The sequence below is a fragment of the Macrobrachium rosenbergii genome, chromosome 21 (assembly GCF_040412425.1).
Source record: "Macrobrachium rosenbergii isolate ZJJX-2024 chromosome 21, ASM4041242v1, whole genome shotgun sequence".
In the NCBI taxonomy this organism is placed as follows: Eukaryota; Metazoa; Arthropoda; class Malacostraca; order Decapoda; family Palaemonidae; genus Macrobrachium; species Macrobrachium rosenbergii.
The window spans coordinates 14,046,759-14,058,445 of record NC_089761.1 but is presented as its reverse complement, the minus strand read 5'-3'; the positions used below and the strand labels follow the sequence as shown (position 1 = coordinate 14,058,445).

At 41.1% G+C, this 11,687-nt stretch overlaps 1 protein-coding gene and 1 long non-coding RNA gene across 2 annotated transcripts in view; one reads left to right on the top strand and one right to left on the bottom strand.

The window, feature by feature from the left end:
- Window positions 1-4,934: 4,934 nt before the first annotated feature.
- LOC136849557 (uncharacterized) lies at window positions 4,935-7,493 on the bottom strand. The gene is made up of 3 exons (XR_010856309.1): window positions 6,058-7,493; window positions 5,757-5,918; window positions 4,935-5,566 (listed from the first exon to the last, which is right to left on the bottom strand). It is a non-coding gene; the product is annotated as an uncharacterized lncRNA (long non-coding RNA).
- Window positions 7,494-11,518: 4,025 nt separating this feature from the next.
- Cog3 (conserved oligomeric Golgi complex subunit 3) overlaps window positions 11,519-11,687 on the top strand; it is a 200,283-nt gene continuing 200,114 nt past the window's right edge. Inside the window, exon 1 of the mRNA XM_067123036.1 lies at window positions 11,519-11,652. Within this exon, the coding sequence (XP_066979137.1) occupies window positions 11,536-11,652 (117 nt within the window). The 5' untranslated portion in view covers window positions 11,519-11,535. The remainder of the gene's footprint in view (window positions 11,653-11,687) is intronic.

The following is an 11,687-nucleotide window of genomic DNA, read 5'->3' as shown; positions in this document are numbered from 1 at the left end:
CGTAAATTCACCTGTTAAAAAAGAAATACATTTGAAACGTTGCGCGAAAATTCTCCTAAAAAACGTAAAATAGCAGAATCAGCAGTAACAAAAGTATAACCCTTACTGTGAATCTGAATGATGATTGTTATGAATTTGACAGTGTCATTATTTCTCATTTTTTGAGAACAGTAAATCTTACAAATATTGTTATAAGATGACACGGCCAGTTTGGTGTAACTTACGAGGTCTTCATGTCCTCGGGGTTCATTGTTATTTTTTCTCTACTCTAACTGACTGCTTAGCTGCAATCCTGTCTATGCTTCAGTCTGAAGGTGAGCTTTGTGTAACTCGAAACTGTAGTGATTGCTCTTGATCGAATGGTGCCTCAAGAACGAGTTTTTATTGGTAACCAATGTTGTAAAACATTTCCAGTTTCTTTTTACTTAAAATTGTGTTTCGCTCACAAAATATGTTACTCCAGTAAAGTACCCAAATTCAAATGTGCTGAAATAAAAGTAAAAAGGCTTTTTTCATCCATTCCTCAACCTGAGTTAGGACTCCTCGAGCACTCTTAGCGATAACTACAGTAGTGACAAAATATATTGATCCGTTATAAAATAAATCACCTTTTCATATTCAGTCTATCCAATATTTTCCCAGAGTAACTTAAACAACATTGTTGATTTCATGATTTATAAAGCACTAGTGTTTGAGGACTTTGCTCTTATACTGATATTTTGATTAGCTCCATTTCGCCGAGAACGTAAGGCGCACCTATCAATTATTTTCAGTAACCCCATGCTGAGAAAAAAAAAGTAGATATCCAGGAGAGAAAACAATCTACAAAGAATTATCCCTGGTCAAAAAATGCTTTTCACCTTTCACAACAGTCGGGGAGGTAGGCTTCATTATTTGAAGAAATATATAGAAATCTGCGCAGGAAGGCGAACGGCCAACAATCAAAACTGAATAGAAAAGTGAAGGACCTTATTAAGAACAACAGTCGGATAAAAAAAGGCAAGAAAAGACTGTGTGGTGAAGTTTTGCGTGCTCAAAGTTATATTTTATCATTTGCCATTTCAACTGCGCCAAATGCTGTCTTTGTTGCCTTTCCTTTTCCTCCTTTGAAAAATTCAGCAAACTTCCACGTCATCTTTTTGACATTTGAAAGGACCTGTTTGTTCATTATGAAAACTTCTTAATAAGATTAATTTCCCTAAACGGTGTAGGAATGTTTTGACTGAGCTGAGAGACGATAAGACCTTCCACCTTAGGGGGAAAAAATTAAGCACTGTAGTAAGAGTGAATTATAAGCACCCCCTTGATGAAGTAACTTTCATTCAGCATTTGTGTAAGAAAAATTCTGAAAAATAAAAAACGACCCTGTTATGCCGGCGTCACACTTCAGCGATTCAAGACCGCGACCGTCGTAATTTGCTCATTACGACGCGATTACGCTCTGGGTATGACCAAATCGGCATCAACTGGCATGATTCGTAACCGCGTCGTAATGATGGCATATGTGGGAGGCTGCACGACACCTACACGGTCGAGCCACGACGACTGTCAAAAGTCGTCATGTAATGCTGCATGATGCAACTATGTCGTAATGTCATCACGACTGATGAGATGGCACCAGCATTTGATTAGGTCAGACGTAATTAGCAATGTCAACAAGCGCCCTCCAGTACAACGTACGCCATGTACTTGGCAACCTGACAGCATGGGCAGTGGGGATGAGCAGTAGTGTATTTTGGCTCCTCCTTTGGTGGGGATGCGCAGTAGTGTATTTTGGCTCTCTTTTTTTCCTTTTTGTTACTGTTCACCCAATAATAAAAAGAAAAAGTTCTTCTTGTACCTGTTCTCTAATAGTGCTACTGTAAATGCTTTTTGTACATTTTCAAGGTTATTACAAAAAGGCAATTTCACGACACATGATGCTGCCGTTGCGTCTGTCAGCACAGGACGTAACTAAGTCGGCATGAATTGTCGTGAATCGTCATGTCTTCATGGACGTCTCCATCCTATAAAAATGTGGGCGTGGCCTGAATCATCGGCAACTGTCATATACGACTACGCACGTTCGTAATCTCATCTCAACGTGCGCATTGCTGTCAAATGTTCATTACCTATGACACCGTGGTGTCAGAATCAGCTGATTTCTTTTTTCTTTTGAGGCCCAAGGCCCGCAACTGATGCTGATCAGTTACCAACTGCATCTTCATCGTTACCATATTTATACGACTTGGTTAAAAAGAAAATAATCCTTTGATGTCTATAATTAACTTTGCGGGGTCTGTCGTGCATAAACTTTTTAAAAATGCTTTCACCCTTGTTTTAACTATCTCAGGCATTGACTTGATTAGTTCAGTAGACCAAAAGAAAAATTACACAGTATTACAATCAATTCCTACTCCCGATTAGTAATACTAGAGTCACACATTGACGATTCAAGACCACGACCGTCGTAATGGCTGGGTTTGGCGATCAATCGGCATCAGTCGAGGGCCTTGGGCCACAAAAAAATAAAAGTCAGCTGATTACGTTACCATGACGTCATACTCAATGAACCATTACGACAGCATTGTGCACGTCAAGATGAGATTACGTACGTACGTAGTCATATGAGCATGTCCCCAGTGATTTAGGCCATGCCCACATTTGGCGGTTGCAACAGGACAGCGACGTCTGCGAAGGCAAGATGATTTAATTTCTATGTAGTTACATCACATGCCGACATACACAACGGCATCGTAACTGTGATGTGAACATGAATGCCACCATATATAAGTGCCAAGTGAACTCGGCACCCATCATTCTCATTCCAGTTGCAGACAGATCAAGAACATGGAGGCCATGGGTTTGTTGAACCTCATAACTGAGAACCTACACGATCCTGAATTAGTCGAATGCATCTTGGATTATTACAATGCCATGTTGCAGTTAACAATTCAGAGCCTGGAGGAACAAAAATGCAAGAAGCAAAGAAAACCAAGAGGATGCTGGGTCTGACCCTACTTACAAAGAAGACAAGAGAAAGGATACTATGACAACTTGATGAAAGAGTTGGCAACTGAAACTCCAGGACTGTACCGGAATTTTACCAGGATTACAGAGGAGCTTTCAATGAAACTGTGGAACTGGTCTTGCCCTACATAAAGAAGACCCTCACATTCTGGAAAAGACCCATTCACCCAGGCCTGTGTGTTGCAGTTACCCTACGTTTCCTTGCAACTAGAGAATCCTACAAGAGTCTGCGCTACCAACACGATCAGCAGCATTGTGCCTGAGACTTGTAGGGCCATTGTGGCTGCCTATGGAGATGAGGTCACGCAGGTACCCAGCACCCCTGAGTAATGGAAGGAGGTAGGCCTGATCAACAATGGAACTTCCCACACACCCTTGGAGCAATAGACAGGAAACACATCCACATAAGGAACCCAGCCCATACAAGAACTCATTATTTTAATTACAAGAAGTTCTACTCTGTAATTCTATTAGGAGTTGTTGACGCTGAGTACAAGTTCCTGTACATGGATGTAGGCGCCATAGGGTCCGAATTTGATGGTGGTGTCTTTGCCAAGACACAGCTCAGCAAAATGCTTGATCGACATGAAGCCAACCTGCCTGCCCCTGAAAGATTGTCAAACGAAACTGAAGATAAACCCCCAGTCTCCGTTCATTAGCAGGAATCAATGATATAAGAAAACAATAGAAAATGTCTTTTCATGCTTCAGATAATCATGTTGAAAAACTTTGTAAATTTCCTAAATAAAAGTTAAAATTCAAAAATATTTATATTATTACCAGATATATTTTCTTTTAAGTTGTATTCAGTGTCATATTTATCTATCTATATGTGAAATTCTCAGATTATATCATGAATACTGAAAATCTTGCATGCAAGATATATTTTACTCAAAATAGAAAATGCCTTTTCACTTCTTATACTTCAGAACATTCTAATAAATTGTATTTGATTGCAATCAACTCACTGACTTATTTGTATAAAAGAAAATCATGTTTAAAAACTATGTAAAATTCCTGAATAAAAGTTGAATTAAATAATATTTATATTATTACAAAATATATTTTCTTTTATGTTGTATTCTGCGTCATATTTATCTATATCTGAAGTTCTTAGAGTATATCAAGAATACTGAGAATCTTGAATCCAAAATATATTTTAATCAAAATAGAAAACAAAGGTAGCTGTGGGTAATTAATTCGGCCCTTGGCCTTTCTCTCTCTCTCTCAGCCCCTTGGGATAAGCTTAATCCAAAATATATTTTAATCAAAATAGAAAATAAAGGCAGCTGTGGGTAATTAATTCGGCCCTTGACCTTTCTCTCTCATCCCCTTGTGATAAGCTTCAATCTTCTTTTGACTGAGTGGCTCGCCCCAGACCTTGAATCGAGGTATAATCTTGCCACCTGGGATGAGACAAAGTTTCTCTCATTGCAGTATACCAAAAATACTGAGGATATTTAACATATTTTACTTATTACTAGTTTTCATGTGTTATCTACCTTTATCTGAAATTGGGAAAATATTTCAAAAATACTGATAATTTTGATTTTCACATTACTTTTTCCAAGTTTTAAGTTTCATTTTTTCTTTATTTGAATATATCATACCATCATTCATATCCAGTTTAATATAATTGATTTGCACATTATTTGTTACAAGTTTTATGTTTCATTTTTCTTTATCTGAACTTATAAAAATATCAACCTTCATTCATCTTAAGTTTAACCTTGAAAATATTGGAGATGGTCTGCAGTTAAGGGAATTGTTACCCAAAAATGACTGTGTTCAACATTTCAAGAAAAAGTATTGTTATAGACATAAGTCATTATTGTTTTTAGGAAAATTTAGTACGCACACGGCATAAACATTTTACACAATTTATTATATCATAAAAATATACACATATACAATTTATAGTAGCAGAAGAATTTACATTGTCATACAGAGAAAATGTAAACAGAATTTACAGTAGTATTATTAAAGAACAGTAACAAGAAGAACTTTTTTATTTTTATTGTTGTGTGACCAATAACAAAAATGAAAAATAAAAATGCACTTTAAGGTTGAGAAGTACTAGGAGCCGTCGTCGTAGTGACACTTGAAGTAGGAGACATCGTCGAAGCGGGACCTTCAGTAGAGGGAAATATATTCCCTAGGAAACTGTCACTGGCGACTTGGCTAAGATTCGGCAGTGTCAGAGGCGACGACGGTGTTGAAAGAGCAGGAGGCTGAGGCCCGAAGAATGTTGAAGGTGCAGGCTGAGGCACGAAAGATGTGGCTGACGACGTATCTTGGACCTCTTGGTCCATTTCCCAAAACGAATATTTGCTGCTTAGGAAAAGGTAGAAACTCGCTTTCAGTCTCCCTTCTTTCGTCGCCTTCTGTAGTCTCTGCACAAGAAACTCGATCTCCGTTTGCAGGTAAAGTAGAGAGGGTCAGCCTCCGAGCAATCCTTCATAACCTTCTTCCGGTGGAGGTTCCAGTAGGCCTCTTTGGGATTTAGTTGTATCCGATCCATAAGTGCCTTCTTGACCGCTTCAGCGTTTTCAATCACCTAAAAGATAGAAAAAAATATTAGTCACTACACAAAAGTAATATATATTTCATTGCAGAAATGAAAACCAAGAAAAAATCAGACAATAAAAAATATCTATATAGTTAATGTATCGAAAAGCCAGTATTTTATAAAAGTTAATCAACATGCTTGTTTTATGTTTCCAGACTGAAAATAATGAAATATTAACCTTCTCAAGGACAGAGTCTTTGGTCTGCTGACGTTCGGGGTTAAACTTCTTTCTCTTGGGCCTCCTTTCCTCGATGGCGGGGATGATGCTCACCTCGTCATCATCCCCACCAGCAGCTTCAACTACGCCAGGGGCATCAGGAAGGGCAGCGGCAGCAGCAGTCTGTAGGGAAAGAAAAAGGGAAAAACATATCAATAATTTTGGAAACAGCTTGTATGAAACATGAAAGCTTTTATAGTATGATATTTAAAAATCTGGAAAAAACACAACAAATGAAACCAGTGCAGGCCAGAACAATTACCTCTCAATCCAAGGGTCTTCGGGTTCTTCTGACGGACGATGTTTTTCCCGAAGAAGCTACACTTCGTCAGGATCCACCTTTCCCTGTCCATCAGGTCCCTCACTGCTGCCTGGCCACTCTTGGTCCTGGTCAGCTGCCCATACCTGGTTCTGATCAACTTTAACCACATGCTCAACTGCGTTCCTGTCAAAGGCGGGTTGGTGGACTTGGCCTTTTCTGCCAGAAGTCGTCTTCTTCGCCACCTCCTTGAATTCAGCGAGGCTCCTGTCATACAAAAAATGGTGCTGCTGCAGCCATTCCCCCAACATCCTCTCCTGGTCGTCTGATACAAACACACAAGGAGTTTTCTTCCGACGTTGCTGCCCAGACCCCTCGCCAACTCTCTCTGCATCTGTCGTTCACTCCTCATCATCGCCAAGGACTTCCACCTCGGACTGGACCTCGACCTCATCCCCAAGTTCCATGGTCAGGGGTTCCTCCTCGAGGTCAGTTGGGGCCAATGACATCGACGGAGACGATTCTTCGGCCGCTTGCTGAAGGGCCTGTAGACGGGGGTCATCAGCAGAAGAAGCAGACGATGACAAAGAACCATGGCCCTGGACGGCTGCTGCAGAGGTACTAGGGGAGACGTCCTTGTACGGCACAACCAGGACCCACTTATCACAACCTTCTTCCTAACAACCTTGACAACGTTTTGAGGCATTGTGATGACCCAAGAAAGGGCACAGCAACGATAGCAGCGGAGGTCACGTACAGGTCGCAGGTGAGACTGTTGACCTGAGAGAGTGAGAGTCTGTAAAGTCACCACATCGGCGCCAGGATAGTGTTTCGGCGGCGCCATTAATTAAGTCTCCGCTGAGCTTGTTTTCTTTGGTGACTTCCCATTTTCTTCAAGCTCAATTAGTCACGCCTAAAACGTGCCAGGTCATGCATTTTAATCATTTTTACTTTATGCGTATTTATACAAATGTCACACATTATGTATCACATGTTTCTTCATTCACAGGCATCAAGACTGTCTCCATATTGTAGCTCTGTATGTTTTGTATTGTAATTTGTACTCGTTCACTGCATATTATTGTTTATTGTTTCAACCTCAGGTCACAGTCAATTCCATTGTCTCTCGCGGGCCGGCGTCAGTCGGCCGCTATATAAACTGCATGGATCTGTAATAAAGTACTTGGAGGCAACAAGACACAAAGCCAATTCCAAAACCTAAAGATCCAGACAACCCGAGACCCATAGCACTAGTCTCCTGCATGGAAAAAACTGGAGAGAAAATGGTGCTCAACAGGATAACATAAAAAATTGGTCCTCTACACAAACAGCTATATGCATACCAACAAGGAGTTGGAACTACAGAGTGTCTGACAGATGTCCTCAGCTACATAAATCAAGGAAAGGCTGTAGTAGTCTTCATAGACTTTGAAAAAGCCTTCGAGCTAGCCAGTCCAGCAGCAGTACTCCACTCACTGATGAAGAAAGGAGTCAAAGGACACCTTCTAGCCTGGACAAAAAACTATGTGCTAAGAAGACAGGCGAGGGTCAAATTCCAAGGGGTGATATCCACCTTCCATGACTTGGAAAATGGCACACCACAGGGAGGAATACTAAGTCCTCTCCTATTCAATATTCTCATGGAGAACCTAGCCTCACTGCAGCTTCCCGAAGGCGTAGAAATTTTCATATACGCCGACGATGTGTGCCTAGAATGCAAAGAGCCCTCAATGAAATCAGCAAAAAGTCGGAGGAACTAGGCCTCAAAATCAATATAAATAAGACAAAGGCCATGGCAGTAAAAGCACACAGACCACTCCAACCACTCACAATAGGAGCTGAACTGCTAGAGTGGGTGGACAAGTACATGTATCTGGGAATCATCCTAGACCAGCAACTAACCTTCAAGAACGAAATCAAATACCTGAAGGAAAGAGCAGAAGCAAGAACAGCAGCAATGAGATATATGTCATCTTTGAAGGATGGTGCAAATGAACATGTACAGAAAACGTACTATATAGCCTGCACCAGATCATTGATAGACTATGCTGCCCCTGCCCTGGTAAAGCTAACAGAGGCACAAAAGGAAACTCTGGAAGTAATACAGAACAAGGCAATGAGACTCATGCTTGGGGCACCCATGTGGACAAGACTGTGCAACCTCAGGCTTGAGACTAACATGCCAAAAGTAGAAGATAGGATTGCACAGAGAAATGCCAGCACAATGGCAAAAATCTTCCTCTCAGAGAGAGACTCAATCTCCAAGACCAGAACAAAGGAGAACTAAATAAACATCCAGAGATTCGGAGCCCGAACTCCTACGGAAAAGACCAAAGTGACAACATCAAGAGGTTAGATATGGCAGAGGCAATGCTGAACATGAGACCAGACACAGCGCAGGATGTGCAACATATCCCGCCCTGGAAAAAGGATTATGCAAAATTCCATTACACACACCTTCCCAGAGCAAAAGAAGACTGCTCAAGAGAGGAACTAAGAGCAGCAGCCTACGGAGGAGTCTATCAGGAACACTGAAATCCTGGGGCCCAAACATACTGCACCGACGGCACTGTGGATCCAGAAAATAAAACTACTGGAGCAGCAGTATATTCAAACAATTTCCAAGCATGCTGGAGAACATCAAACTGTGCCTCAACAATGCAGACAGAATTAGTAGCGATAAGACAGGCACTACTGTACTCTCTGGAGAATGAGGAAGGACCCGTCATCATCCACACTGACTCCAAATCCTCCATGCAGGCCTTGCAACAAATTAGAATTAAAGAGAACAAGGCCTTGCTGGCTGGGATCAAGTCACTGCTCTACCAGCACAGCGAAAGAGGAAGACCAGTCACTATGAACTGGATACCGAGTCACATAGGAATTCCAGGCAATGATAAAGCGGATGAACTAGCCAAGAGCACAAGGTACATTGACAGAGTGCAGATCCACATACAACCTGCACTACAACAGATCAAAAATGCCATAAAACCGCTCATGAAAGCAAACATGCTGGAAGACCACGGGCATGGACAGATCACTCCCCGACTGCCAGATGGTACAAATGGGCAACCGACCTAGTGCCTCCCCATAGACAGGCACACACCGAGAAAACTAGCTGTATGTATTCACAGACTAAGGCTGGGATACAGAGCCTGCTGGGAAATTGTTAACCCCAGTGTCAGACCATGTGAGCACTGTGAGGAAGAAACACAGCAGCCTCTCCTACACTACCTGCTAGAATGCAGAGAGACAGCACTGCTCAGAGGCGAAGTACAAGCTGATGTAAACTCACCAGACGCAGCTAAAATAGCAGCAACACTTGCAAAGGCAATAGTCGAGGACATCGACACACATGCCCAGCTGCTAGTAAATTTACCGCCACCAAGATAGAACAATGCAATGAGAATACTCAAACTTCTCACCTTCTACTTTCCAGCTGAATTAAGTAATGTAATGTTAAGTGTGTTCAGAGTGGCACTGGCCACCAACTCACTTAACATGTACTTTTCATACTACCACTACAAACAAACCAAGATGGCCCTCTTTAACTACCACCATCATCCTCCTCAACTCATCCCATCCCCTCACCGTAAGGCCCTATACACATCATCTCTGTCTTATTCCAACTAAACTACACTACCACTAAGAATACTCTGCAGGGACTCTAGGGTTTAAAGGGTTGGACAACCCCACCTGCAATGTTTCTCTATTTTTCTTTCAAAGGCCTTACATCTTCAAACTACTACTATCCGTGACATGATGGCCCCCTCCCACTACAACCATCATCCTTCCTCCATCCACAACTGTCTCTACCACTAAATCTCTTTCACATTTCCTATAACAAATGACCTTCTGAAATTTTCAGATCACCTACGGGCCAAACAAGGAAAGGCCCGTGCCAACACAAGAGTTGGCTTAATACAATACAACAAGTAATAAAGTAGCAGTAACTTTTACCTGCTCGTTTCTTTGACACCTTACAAGTCTGGGAGTTGCCTTTGGCTGCCGACACACGCGACACAGTCTGACCACTGCGCACACTGTGGGGTTGCTAAGTTCAGGGCACATATCGTATTGGATGCCACATTGCTAGTTACGTCTTGCGTAACCAAATGGCGACGCCATTGCATCAGTCGAGATGCCATTATGACATCATTGCGCCATGCAGCATGACATGGCGACTTTTAACAGTTATTGTGACTCGACTACGCAGGCGCTGGGCAGCCTTGCACATCTGCCATCACTTGGCGGAGGTCACTGGGTGATAAACAAATTAAGTCGCCCCTTGCAGGCTACAGTACTCACCTTACTTGCTTGTCATTAACTGGATGGCTTACCCCTCTATCAGTCTTCGAAGTGCAATTGTACGAAATTTGGCAGACATCACTGATTAATACATCTTGACCTCCTCTCGCCTTTGGCCAGATGGCAACTTTTATGCCATATGGCCCAAAGACATTTTCCTTTCACTTTGTTTAGTAATTTTCCTGTTTAAATGTAAAATACTAACTAAATATATTCATCTAAAAGCGAAGCCTTTCTAGATTACAGAAGCACATTCTCAATATATCTGGTAAACGTTTCATTCAGTCAGGTGGGACTGGACACTGACACTGAAAACTTTTGTAATTAAGTAAAAAGGAAAAATCCTTGAGAATTTTATAGCATACCATACTGTAGTATGTGCATGAATGAGTATGTAAATATGTTGGCCTAGTGTCTATGTCACAGCATTTTATTTCATTTAGAAACTTCAGAGACTTGTCACTGCAGTGACATCTAATTTTACGAACATTACACTAAATGTCCCCGTTAGAATTATGACATGCCCTCGTCACGCACGATAGCCTCAAAATGCTCATGAAGTGGCACTGCTGTGCTCCTTATTTTTCGGATTACGAGGCAACCCTAAGCAGCGTCCTAACACAAAGCAACACAGAAATCAGAGTTTCCTTCTAATACAAAATTCACAAAGTTTGTCAATGTCCGTTTTTACACCTCCGGCCAGTCCATCACTTACCGTTCAGCTGGGTACGTTTCGTATGATCTTAAATAATATAAATAACATCATCATTAACTATACAATTTTTCTTGACTTTCATTTGCATTTCTTATAGCTATTGATTTTGAATGATTTTTTTTAAAGTTAGTTAGATTTACTTGGAAAGATTGCAAAGTAGAACTGTCAAATGAAAATTGGAAGGTCTAGCTGTCAAAAAAGAAAGTGGTACACTTCAGAGTAAAACTATTTTACAGGTGAGTAATGTTTCAATCTTTAAGTAAAAAGGTAAACATGACTTATACATATTTACAGTTACTACGTATTATAATAGATTTTTAAGAGTATAAAATAACTTATGCTATATTCATTCTGTATTTCACGAGCATATTGCTCTATTGTTTTGTTACTGTTAAGTAGAAACACTATACATTTACGTGGCGATGTGCAGCACTTGCTGACGTCACATCAAAACAAAGATGGAAGACGTGGCAGATGTAAACATTGAGCAAGTGCGAGAGAATTTCGGTAACTGGGAAGCAGACAGGGATCCTTTGGCACCACTGACACCCCAGGAACGCGATAGTATTATAGAGGTAACTCTTAAAAGGATTTTATGTTGTTTTGCGCC